The sequence below is a fragment of the Carassius gibelio genome, chromosome B2, assembly GCF_023724105.1.
Source record: "Carassius gibelio isolate Cgi1373 ecotype wild population from Czech Republic chromosome B2, carGib1.2-hapl.c, whole genome shotgun sequence".
NCBI classification, from domain to species: Eukaryota; Metazoa; Chordata; class Actinopteri; order Cypriniformes; family Cyprinidae; genus Carassius; species Carassius gibelio.
The window spans coordinates 13,895,243-13,907,273 of record NC_068397.1 but is presented as its reverse complement, the minus strand read 5'-3'; the positions used below and the strand labels follow the sequence as shown (position 1 = coordinate 13,907,273).

The window sequence follows — 12,031 nt, the reverse complement described above, 5'->3', positions numbered from 1 at the left end:
TCAGAGAACACACACGTTATTATAACTTAATAGTTACCTTGACAAAATACCTTAACTTACCTTACCTGGCCCCTTTTCACACATACCAGTAAATTGGCATAAAATTAACGGAACAACTTTACCGGTAAATACAAAAACATGCTGTTCACACAGGCAACGACGATTCATCTTTTTAGCTGTAAAGCCCCATTCACACATCAGCTTCAAAATACCGGTAAATTCAGTGATATTATTAACCAGAAATGACCTCTGTACGGCTATGCCTTCCAGTGTTGTGTTTGTAAACAAGGAGAGATATATGTGGTCAGCGTTTTGGTTGATGTTTTAATTTTTGTGTCAAACATTGGCCCAGAGATGTCGTATTAGACAACTTCAGATATTTCTTTGACTTCTGTAAACTGTCCGAAGTTAATGCGTCATCTGCATCAGAATGTTATGATTGACCCGGAGTAGACATCTTATGTCAGCATGTTCTGAAGTTGTACAGTACGTGTTCACACAGAGCACTACAGAACAAATTTACCAATATTTTTTTGAAAAAGTCCTGTTCACACATGATTTCTTAATGGCAATTTACCAGAAAAGAATGTATGTGTGAAAGGGGCTATTGGCTTCCACAGTATAGAAAAAATATCCAAACACCAAAATACTTTGGTGTGATGATGACAGTGATTCATTTTCAAGGTGTTGCACTAAACAGTTTCTCCATAAGGTGGCAACAAAAAAAATGTATGAAGACTGTTGGTTACAATTCTGGAGAGAAATAGCATACTGGAAAAGTAGAGGAATCTTTCTAACTTACATGCTGAGGGCCTGTATTTACGTACAGATCAAACGGAGCACACACTTTGAAAGATCGTGTGTTCGGCTGTACATATACACTAATTGTTTGCATTAAAACCTAGATACTTTAGTCTCCGTCTCCTGGTGCAGTAGTGTGAATTAGCCTTTAGGTACAGCAAACTGTTGTCACAGCACATTTGGATTCTAAATAATCAAAAAGCTCTCTTGAGAAATACGCATACAGAAGTAGTGCCTCTAAATACAAGTGGAAGCCCCACAGAGCATGCCAGAGGAAAAATGATGTTAGTCCCGATTGCACTGTAATTGAATTTATAGCACGGGTCTCCTCAGTAACTGATCCTGGCTTTGACCTCCGCCGTAATGCCAATAATCACCCAGCGGACATGATGTGTAGCGAGCCACAGGCATCAGATGTGACCATCTGCACCGTCCAGCAGAGCGTCCAGATCCTCATCAGTGTTGTAGGTAGGACAGTGCTCAGAATGGCCAGATCTTTGAGTACAGCACAGTTGGACAGACGGGGGGTAAATAGTGACTGTTTCAGGTATAGTATAGTCAGAGACTGTACGCCTATGAACCACCCACAATCTGTTCACTGACCATCTGATGCACATTACATTACACACACACACACACACACACACAAACACACACACACAAAAACAAACAGTACTGTTAATTATTATATAATATGTTTTATATAGTCTATTAGTTTAAATGCACAGACACATGATCCTTGAGAAATTATTCTAATATGTTGATTTGGTGCTCAAAATCATTTCTTATTAATGTTGAAAATCCAAAAGAACAGCATTTATTTTGAAATAATTTGTAACATTTTAAATATCCTTACTGTCACTTTTGATTGATTCAATATGTCCATGCTGAATAAAAGTAATAGTGTCTTTATAAAAGCTGACCCCAAACATAAAAACATAACAGTACAATTTATAAATATATAAATAAATAATTAATGAAAATTGTATTTTAATGATGTTTAAACTGTTCATAAACATCATTTTTTTTTTTTTTTTTTTTTTTGTGGGGGTTACGTGTGAAATAATCTACGTTTTACTTATGCATAGACATATATTATGTTTACAAAATCTACATGCATTTCTACTAATTTCTTTGGGATTTCTGTCACTGGAATGCAATCATTTAATGTATATATATACTAATTTTATCTTACTCTGTGACTGGTCTCTGTACATGTCTAAAGTGGACAAATATTAAAAGTCTGGCAATGTGTGACTACTGGTGATGTCTTATTAAAGCTCTGTGATGGGACAAGTTTAATTTCGCAGATTTAACAACAGGTCCAGGTGACCTGTGAACTGAAGAGTTATTGACAGAAGCCTCTATTCTGGTTTCCACCGGGACCTTGAGCGAGGCACTTAACCCCAAGATCCTCTACACAGCTGCCATGCGGTTCGAGCGCGGGAAGTTGGTTTGAACAGACAAAAACCTGCTAAGTGACAGGTAAGGAGGACAGACCTTTCAGTCAAACACATTACAGTGCTTCAGCAAGTCATGTCAGATTCAGACATTAACTCGTGTAACAAAAATCTACCAAGCGAACGTGATTTCACCAGCCAGTGACAGAGAGGTTCTCCACTGATATTAGTCCTGTCAGGTCACTTGTCCTCAAGTCTACCTTCCAGGAAGAGAGGGAGATTTAAAGAATTAATTGAATTCGCTGCACACAGACATAGGTGCGCCACCGGAGCCCAAAGGGGACGTTTGCTCGGGGCCCATCTGGAGCACTCTCCGCTGCATGGCTTGTCAAGACTCTGTGATTTCCACACACATCACTGCATTTGAGAAGGTTAGCAGTGGATCGCAAGAGCAGGGAGACATGGAGATAAAATAGAGACGCGCAAAAATCAGATAACCTGACACGTGTACCTTTCGGGTTTTACACCGTGATGTTTCTGCAGACCTGTATGTGGTTGCACACGTTTAAAGGCTTAGTGGTTATTTTATTAGGCTTGAACTTCAGGAGAGTTAAATATAATCCAGCTGTCTGTCACCATGTCAGATGCTTGTTATGCTGAAGAAGTCGTGAGACAAATCACACTTGAGATCTGCGTGCGCTCCACAGCACAACAGGGCCCTCTGCTGCTTGCTCACAACTCACACAAGTTTGACCGCCTGTATTACCGTAAATGCTAGTTAGAAAATGTCAAGCAAACTGTCTAAAGCTTAAACACAAAAGGAAGATATGTTATGAAATATGGATTTCTCTTGATACATTCAGCATTTAAATATTTACCCAAATCTCTTAACCCAGCCCAAACTAATTACAATTGCCCAGACAGCAGCTATTCCTCAAATTACCCTGCGTTTAGCCTCCCTGTGTGTTCTCTTCACATCCGAGACTCTCATTTCTGTCTTCCTTTTTTTTACTTAATTAACAGCAGGTTTATCTCTCACCTAAAAAACATCCTCAGTACTCCAGTTTAATTAAAAAGGGGGCTTGCATTCACGCGCCACATTATTCAGGAGTGTGTCTCTGCATGCAAACAAGCTTGTGCATCTCAGGCGTCATGATAATTGGGAATATGAGCTCAATACTGGAGAATCCAAAGCTAATGCCATGTAAAGACAGATGTGCACCTCTACAATCAGATGGGATCAGGGCATTAACATGAGTCAAAAATTATTATCCAAAAGAGAATTTTATTAAGCCTCCTTCATTTATTTGACTTTTATGGTGTGTAGTACTTTACAACTTACGGGGCATTCCCGCTTCAAAGTCTGTTTCTTGAAAAATGTATGTTGAGGAAAAAAAAAAAAAGGCCAGACCTTTGTTATGTAAAGATAAAATAATAATAATAATAATAATAATAATAATAATAATAATAAAATCAAAACAATGACCCCCCCCCCCAAAAAAAAAAAAAAAAAACTATACAACAACTTTGAAAGAAATATAATTATTTATTTTTTTTTAAAGTTGTTTAGCAGCTGACAACAATGTAGATAAATAAACAATTCAAATCAGTTAAAATTAGTGAAATTAAATAATTAAAATAAAATAATTAAAACCACTCCAAATGATTTATGATTTAATTAATTACAAACAATTTGAATGAAAATTAATATGATTTCCATTCCTTTTAAAAATTCGAATATATTATGAAAATATTAAGGCAGATGCTGTATGAAAACGCAGCGCACAGCAGGAATGTGTCGCTGTGATTAAGTTTCTTTTGAAATGAAAGTTGCGGGATCATTCAGACTGAGGCTAATCGTAAAGGTTTGGGTGGGATGAGTGCTGAGGGCCCAGGGCCTGCTTGTGATGGACTTCATACTGCATCGACTGCGGTAAAGTTGGACATGGAGGGCCGCATCGGTTCGACTCAGCCGTGCCTCTGCATTCAGCGGTCGGACAGAATTCCAAATCGCCGCTTTTAGCAGGATCAGAAAAAGCAAAGAACAAAAGTCATAGATGTAGCATTCATTTGCCAAATTAAAATGTCATTTGGCCAGTAAATTTTAAGTTCAACCTAACCTTTGTACATTTTTAATGGGCCGTAATTAAAATATTCAACAGGTAACAGGGTCGCCGAGCGTGGCCTTGTGGCTTAGGAAAGGTAGGAAAGTGTGCTTCTCCTCCGGATCAAAGCCCTGTTTTATACAAGTAAATGCCACTGAGTGGATGACATTTAACAAGCAGTGTTGTTTTGTAAGAACATGTCAGGGAAAAGGTCAGGCAAGGTGAATTTATAGTTCAGAGTGGATCATTGTAAAGGGCGAGGAGGTGATTTTCATTAAGCCTTGTTAATTATGTTTAAAAAAAGCAATTTCATGTCAGTTGCTCCTGGAACCTCCTCGGCAACAGCTGTCTGCACAATGTGTATAAGATAAACATAAGATGACAGCCAGCTATTCAACGTGTGCATGTGGGTGTATATGAAAAAACAGAGCTAAAAACAGAATTGCTTCATACCTTTTGCCTAATTAAAGTTGATGTTGAAAAACCAATCTCTTATAAAATAGATCGCTTATTAACTTGCAGAAAAGTAACCATAAATTAGAAGATGAGTCTTAATTTGTTTAAAGCACAAAAGCAGTCTTTAAGGTCAGTAAGTGTGCCCAATTCAATTTACAAGTTTAATTTAAAGAGCATCTTCACACCAAAGATTTACTTTGTCTTAATTGTATTAAAGAAACACGCTGAGTTCTATTCTTAACATTAAGAAGAAAACTTTGTACTAAGTGTTTGTTCTTATAGTGAGGAGAAAGTAAGATCATTGATTTTGCATTAAATAAACTGAAGCAGTAACCACGGCTTGTTTTTGCCCCCTAGAGCTTTAACTCTGACATTGCAAGTCAAATCTCGAAGTCCCTACATAACTGGGGACATATCTGACTGCTACCACTCTTACTTTGGGGTCCAAAAATTTGAAACATGAGATTAAAAAAAGTGCACCTAATGAATTCGAAATATTTAAGATTTGTAAGTCACAAATCGAATATATAAATTTGAGACGCTTTCATGCTGGAGAATATGTTCAACAGGTTTAACACAGACGTGCATAGTTCATGCAGCTTGAATGCTGCTGTCATTAAATTCAAGCATATTTCCTCTTTCCACTCAATTTTGGCTAATAGTAATATTAAAAAAAAAAATTTTTATTACACTTGAATACTGATATGCCACCCTAAAGGAATAGTTCACCCAAAAATAAAAATAAAAATCCAAGTTGTCATCCAAGATGTGGAAGTTTCTTTCTTTGTCTGAACAGATTTGGAGAAATGTAGCATATATCACTTGCTCACCAATGGATCCTCTGCAGTGAATGGGTGCCATCAGAATGAGTTTAAACAGAGCATAAATCCATTATTAAGATGTTTCCACTTTAAACTTCTTTTTCTGGGCAAAATATAATAATGCTTCCTCCAGTAACAACTGACTTATATTTTAGCCAGAAGCAAGAGTTTAAAAATGTATTTGTTTCTTATAAATACACAGCTTTCAACTTTACAAGATGTTAATTGATTATTCCTGTGGAATAATTGTGATGTTTTTAATTTAATTGATATTCTGATGGCTGATTCGCCTCATTCTGATTCTCCTATCCATCAATTTCTCTACATCTGTTGTTCTGATGAAGAAACAAACTCATCTACATCTTGGACAGCCTGACAATGAGTACATTTTCAGCCAATTTTCATTTTTGGGTGAACTATTCCTTAAATACATTTATAGAAAATAGGCAATTTAATAATAATTATATATATAAAAAAAACCTCTTTACACCATGGATTTACAATTAAGAGGATTAAAATGGGTTGTTGAGATTTTGTCGTACACCTCAGCGACGACAACCAAAAGTAAGTTTACCATACATTTTATTGTGAACGTTTCCAACAGTCCAACTCTATGAGGAGACATGTCAGCATATTTAGCATATTTTACATAGTATGCTTCTTAAAATACTGCATGATGCATTTTATGATGGGATTCCATCAAAGAACTGTAGACAGTAATTGAGTCTGGCTCCTCCCAGTGGAGAGAGTGTGTGTTACACAGCAGCTTCCTGTCGGATGAGTGGACACACAAACTGCTTATAAAGCTCAGGCAGTCCAATAAGATCAAACTCCCTTCTGAGGTCCTCAAGTGATAAAATATCTTTAACTTCAAATGTAGACATCCTAAAAATACAAAGGTGGGGATGGGGAGTCAGCTCTGACACAATGAACAGTGGAGTAAATATAATACACAAAATATATCATACAAAATGTAAAAAGTATGCAGAATATATGCTTACAGTATCTTCTCTGGCTGTGGAATCTCACACAGGACGCTCATCATCTTTTCCTTACAGCGTTTCCCTGAAGAGTCAACATCTACTTTAACCGTCTTCTGAAGGTGGATGTATTCCTAGAGACAAGTTAGCATGTATATTATATTATCAATCATTAGAATGAAAACACTAATGAAAAACCAAATCAAATACTCTTTAAACATCCAGGAATCACATGAGAAAAAGCTATTATGTGCTATAAAGATGCCCAGAAAATCCAGCGATGGCATTGGTATTTATTTTAGTTACTAAATCAACTGTGTGGGAAAATTAAAATCTTATTGTTTAGGAACTTATTTTTACTCGTACTTTAATATCTTCCTTTCTTCCTTGCAAAAGAATCAATATGGGCTTCCCTGTAAAGAGTCTCCCAGTGAGACACAGTTCTGAAGCCCATTTTTCAATAAGTTTGATGTATTTTGCTTTGGACCTCATGTGATCTAAATGTAGTAAAGCAGTCCAGGTTTCTTCTGTAGATTCTGGTCTGATCTCCGCTGAATCGCAGCTTGATGTTTTGATCAAGTCTGAGAAGTTTTCCTGAAGCCTCAGCATTAAGTCGTGGACCATGGGCTCTGGTGGAAGTGATCGTGCTGTTTCCAGTAAATGCAGCCTCAGGTCTTGACACTGTTTTCTCGACAAGTGGCTGGAAGCGATGCTGACATCTGGAGGGGTGTGAGGGTAGTCAGGGCAGATGTGGAATGTTAGGGCTAGTGGTGTCTTCTCATTGTTTCTTTCAATCAGTGCGTGTATGCGGTAGACGATTCCCCTCTCAGCTGCATTTAAACATAACATAACATGAGATTTACACAGAATAGGGAATACAATTATGGGGTTAGAATGTTTTATTTGTCCATATAAATTATATCTGCATATATCTGTGGACCTCATACTGTTTATTTTCTGGATTGCAATCTGTTTATCTGGGAATACGACATAGTTCTGTCTCCATAATAGGCCTTCGATGCTTCAGTTTTCATTATGCACAACGTGGTCATTACAAGTTTACATTGCAATGTTACAAAAATGTACCTCAGTAAGTTTTCCATCAAAATACCGTAGTCACGTTATTTTTACTACTGTAGACCAATTTTAAAGTAATATCAAATGGATCTACTTCAAACGGTGTAAGATAATTTCTGAATCTTTCAGTATTTTACTTAACAGTTAAATATATTACCAAACTACCACAACTTTGTTGTAAAGACAATATAAACACACATTAAATGTAAATATAGTAAGAATAGTGAAAGAGTTATGATTGAACACTCACCTGACTCTTCTAACAACTCGAACTCGTTCTGTTCACAGTATATGGCAGATAAAACTGACATTTCATCATACGCTTCCTTCGACATTTTTGCAGTCCCCGTACGAAAATCCACATTATGATTTAAAAGTGTTCACTGTAAGGGTTTCATATGATCTGTTTGTTACTGAACTACTTTTTTCATATTCCGTGTAGAAACACTACTATAGAAACCCAGTTCCGCCCGACAACGCTTTGTGCACAAAGCACTTTTCAACATAGTTTTATTTTTTCTGGGACGCTCAAATACAAATTACAGCGTTGAAATAAAATTAATTGAATGAATTTACACACCAACAACAGTTTGACTATTTGATTTCAGTTCTGTAGGGTATATTATTTCTGGTATTTTGTTTTTAACATTTTAATTTCATCATTTTAAAAAATAAAAAAAATAAATGGACAATTCTTTCAACAATTAGCATCATCGTAAAATAAGTATAATTGATAAGCAAGATAGCAGCTGTAAATAAAAAAAAAATAAAAAACATGTAGCCGCCTATTCACACCCATTGGAACATTGTAAATATTTAAAAATAAAACAAGAAAGCTAAATGTCAACATTAGTTTCTAAAGTAATACCTTACATTTTATTTTCACACTTCAGGGTGCCTTTATTATGCTACTCAAAGATGTTTTGCCACTATTTTGTTTTACTGTATGACACTGTATGCCTACAACAGCACACAGTGCCACTATAGCAGCTTTAGCAACTATCATGGTCTTGAAAATATGCACATATCAAATTCACGACAGGAATACAATGATATGAGGTAATCCTAGATTCATTCAAACAAAGAATATCATGTCAAAAAGCTTCCACAGACTAAGCTATATAAATATCAGTTCCTAAAGATCACAACAACACAAAATTATGTGGAGGTCCAGCGCCACCAGGCCACTTTCATACGGTCCCAAACAGCTTCTAAGGAGTCAAAGGCTGGACGCACGTCAAGGACAGTGTGCTTTGCCACCAGGCCTCCGTCATAGTAGTCTATCACATATCTGACCTCTTTTCCACACCGGTCAATAATCCAGTCGTGCCTGTCAAATGGTAGCTCATGCCTACAACACAGAACACCAAAAGCAACTTCTAAGTGAATTGCCATTACACTTATATTTTCCTGAAGATGAAAACACAGAAGTTTTATACAGAGAAAAAATATTAAGCAAAAACATCAAATTAATTGTATTAAGAGATACAATGACTTACCCCATCCAGTGGCGAAATCTGGCTCTGGGTGAAAAGTCTTTTGCTTTTCCACCAAACCTTAAAAGAGAAGGTCCACATGGGCATTCTCTGTGACGGAGGACAACAGCAGAACATCAGGACTCATCTACTTTATGACATGTGAGGATACACAGTTGCTTTTTTAAAGCAATAGTTACTTTTAAATGCAATATTTGCTGGAAATTGACTCACTCTCAGTGCATTCAAGATGTGAACGAGTTTATTTCTTAAGCAGAACAGATTTGGAGAAATTGCATCACTTGTTCACCACTGGATCCTCTGCAGTGAATGGGTGCCATCAGAATGAGAGTCCAAATAGTTGATAAAAAAAAAAAAAAAAATCACAATAATCCAAATAACTCCAGTCCATCAATAAACATACTATGAAATGAAAAGCTGGGTGTTTGTAAGAAACAAAACCATCAAGGAGTTTTAACTTTAAACCTTCGCTTTAGGCCAACATACCACTCCATAATCCATAATAACACGTCCTCCAGTCAAAAAGTCCATTCCCTTTTGTTTTCTTGCATCAAAATCTACCGACATATTAAATTAGAACCGGTTTGGGCTGTTTTCACAAACAGTATTGGATCTGTGCTTTTTTTCCTCCTGATTCAGATGAGATAACTTTTCACTAGAGAAAGGAATATTATGGACCGAGGACCCATATTTTAGCTGGACACACAGCTTTTCACTTCACTAGATGCTAACTGATGGACTGAAGTTATTTGGATTATTGTGATTTTTTTTTCTTATCAGCTATTTGGACTCTCATTCTGACGGCACCCATTCACTGCGGAGGATCCAACGGTGAGGAAATGATGAAACACAACATATATCCAGATCTATTCCGATGTAGAAACAAATTCATCTACATCATGGATGGCCTGAGTGTGAATACATCTTGAGTAAATTTGCATTTTGGGGTGCACTATTTCATTAACATATGACTTGCTTTGAATGGAGCTTCTCCCATCTCAGGATTTCCTGCCAGGCTTGCTCATTATTCTGGTTATGAATCCTAATGATGTTTGTCATATCTTTCTGGTGGATGTCATCATTGTTCCAGCGCCATCTGTTGAATGTTTGAGACATGAAGCAATAAAGCTGATGATACTATGTGTTTCTAAATCATTATTGGATATATACAGAGCTCCGTTGCTCGGTCTGCTATATTCACCATCACAACTCACCCCTTCCTCAGCATGGCATTCCAGAACATCTGCTCTGAGGGATAAACCCACTTCTGCTCAGACCCACCACGAGGGATAGTAGACTCCTCTCTTACAACAGAAAGGGGAAATGGTTGACCAGGTGAAGGTTGCTGGTTAGGTGGTGGCATCTATAGAGAACAGTAAATAAATTAGGCGAAATGGTAGAAATGGGGAAACTCACTAAATCTAGGCTTCTAGGCACAAGTTAACCAATTTCTAGAGGGCAAATTACCATGTTTGCTGGATCGATGTCAGACAGTGTGGGTTTAGCCCCATTGGCAGCTCTCATAGGACACTCAACAAATTCATAAGCCCTGTCCTGATGTGGCGGTACATCTGGCGCATTCTTTATCTTATCGCTTGCAGGTGCAGATGCCTGATGCATTGGACATTCTGGTGGAGGGGCACCTGTAGGAAATATTAAGGACAAAAAACATCTGCCAATCATGTCACTTTACAGCAGCAAATAACATATTTCTATGAATAATGCACACTCATACATTAAGATTATTAAAATAGCTTTCTCTTCTACTTTTGTTTTTAGAAGGTAGTGGTTATATTTAATAGTTTATGCACATGTTTGGTGGACAATATTGGTCAGCATACATAATAACAGATTCAACTGGTGTCTTACTTTTATTAACATCTCGATGCATGGGACAGCCCTGTGGTGGTGCGCTGCCAAAGTCTGGCACTATGATGACCTCTGCCTTCACTGTAGGACTGGACATAGTGTCTCCCATCAGCTTCCCAGACTAAAAGATTAAACAACAGTCAGTTTTGAGTGACCTTACATTTTGCATTGTTGCTGTCATATATATGCATGCACTTATAATATCCTATAATGGACATAAAATGCTATCAAGTCTATCAAATGAACATGTTCTAGCATTAGTAAATGCATGTTTACGTGAGTCTGCTTTACTTTAAGTGGCATCACATTTTGTCTTGAAGCTGTAAACTGTACAGCTGATCGACTTATATGTCATTGTTGTGAATATACACTGAAGATCTGACAGCCACGTTTCTTTCTAACGTTACCCCAGTCCATGGACTTCAAGATCGAACGTTATAAAATTATGCTAATGGGAAGTTTTGCAACAACTGTTATACAAGACACTTATAGAACACACAAGCATAAGATAAAATCATGTTCCTGTCTGTCAAAATAGCGTTTTTAACTGATTATTTTGTTCATATTACCAAATTGTTAAAATGACAGGCTAAAGATATTGCTGATAAAAGATTAACCGCTGTATAAGAGTAGAGCACAGCACACTTACCACCCACCTTTACTGTCAATGTCGTTCGCTAGAAACATGCCTCATATCCCACAATGCTTTGGGTGACTGCATCACGCTTGTGTGTGGCACGCTCGGACAGTAAAGTGCAATACTGCCCACTAGAGTATTGGAAAGTTTGGATTTTTATTTTTATTTATTTAAATATGACGTTTTCTAGTTTCATTTAGTTGAAGGTGCAACATGATTCGATCATTTAATTAAATTATTATTATATACTAAATATTCTGAATTTTCCAATGACAAGTATAGTGAAACAAAATGTATTCAGTGTACTTTAATAATTTATTATTAGGCTATTATCCATAATTTATTAAAACTCAAAAGTGGCCGACTATTCAAGTGTGATTGAATCATTA

At 36.8% G+C, this 12,031-nt stretch overlaps 2 protein-coding genes across 3 annotated transcripts; both read right to left on the bottom strand.

Moving 5' to 3' along the window:
- Positions 1 to 6,148: 6,148 nt before the first annotated feature.
- Positions 6,149 to 8,109, bottom strand: rwdd3 (RWD domain containing 3). The gene is made up of 4 exons (XM_052549659.1): positions 7,891 to 8,109; positions 6,930 to 7,393; positions 6,585 to 6,697; positions 6,149 to 6,468 (listed from the first exon to the last, which is right to left on the bottom strand). The coding sequence occupies exons 1-4, from the start codon at positions 7,973 to 7,975 to the stop codon at positions 6,339 to 6,341; spliced, it is 792 nt and encodes a 263-aa protein (XP_052405619.1). The 5' UTR covers positions 7,976 to 8,109; the 3' UTR covers positions 6,149 to 6,338.
- Positions 8,110 to 8,133: 24 nt separating this feature from the next.
- On the bottom strand, positions 8,134 to 11,786 carry LOC127951655 (holocytochrome c-type synthase). Of its 2 annotated transcripts, none has more exons than XM_052549657.1 (7): positions 11,655 to 11,786; positions 11,006 to 11,126; positions 10,604 to 10,779; positions 10,351 to 10,499; positions 10,113 to 10,232; positions 9,140 to 9,226; positions 8,134 to 8,991 (listed from the first exon to the last, which is right to left on the bottom strand). In XM_052549657.1, the coding sequence occupies exons 2-7, from the start codon at positions 11,112 to 11,114 to the stop codon at positions 8,799 to 8,801; spliced, it is 834 nt and encodes a 277-aa protein (XP_052405617.1). In that variant the 5' UTR covers positions 11,115 to 11,126; positions 11,655 to 11,786; the 3' UTR covers positions 8,134 to 8,798. The 2 variants fall into 2 exon arrangements, with proteins under 2 accessions (XP_052405617.1, XP_052405618.1); XM_052549658.1 differs by having other exon boundaries at positions 11,662 to 11,764.
- Positions 11,787 to 12,031: the final 245 nt, after the last annotated feature.

Bases quoted from the DNA above. Each gene is read 5' to 3' on its own strand.
- rwdd3 (XM_052549659.1), bottom strand. From the start codon at position 7,975: ATGTCGAAGGAAGCGTATGATGAAATGTCAGTTTTATCTGCCATATAC. The intron at 7,394-7,890 runs GTGAGTGTTCAA...GTTTAAATGCAG, and splicing joins CGAGTTGTTAGAAGAGTCAG to CTGAGAGGGGAATCGTCTAC. The intron at 6,469-6,584 runs GTAAGCATATAT...TTGTATTTTTAG, and splicing joins CCACAGCCAGAGAAGATACT to GATGTCTACATTTGAAGTTA.
- LOC127951655 (XM_052549657.1), bottom strand. From the start codon at position 11,114: ATGGGAGACACTATGTCCAGTCCTACAGTGAAGGCAGAGGTCATCATA. The intron at 10,780-11,005 runs GTAAGACACCAG...TATTTCCTACAG, and splicing joins GCATCGAGATGTTAATAAAA to GTGCCCCTCCACCAGAATGT. The intron at 9,227-10,112 runs GCAAGTCATATG...CCTCCGTCACAG, and splicing joins TGGGAGAAGCTCCATTCAAA to AGAATGCCCATGTGGACCTT.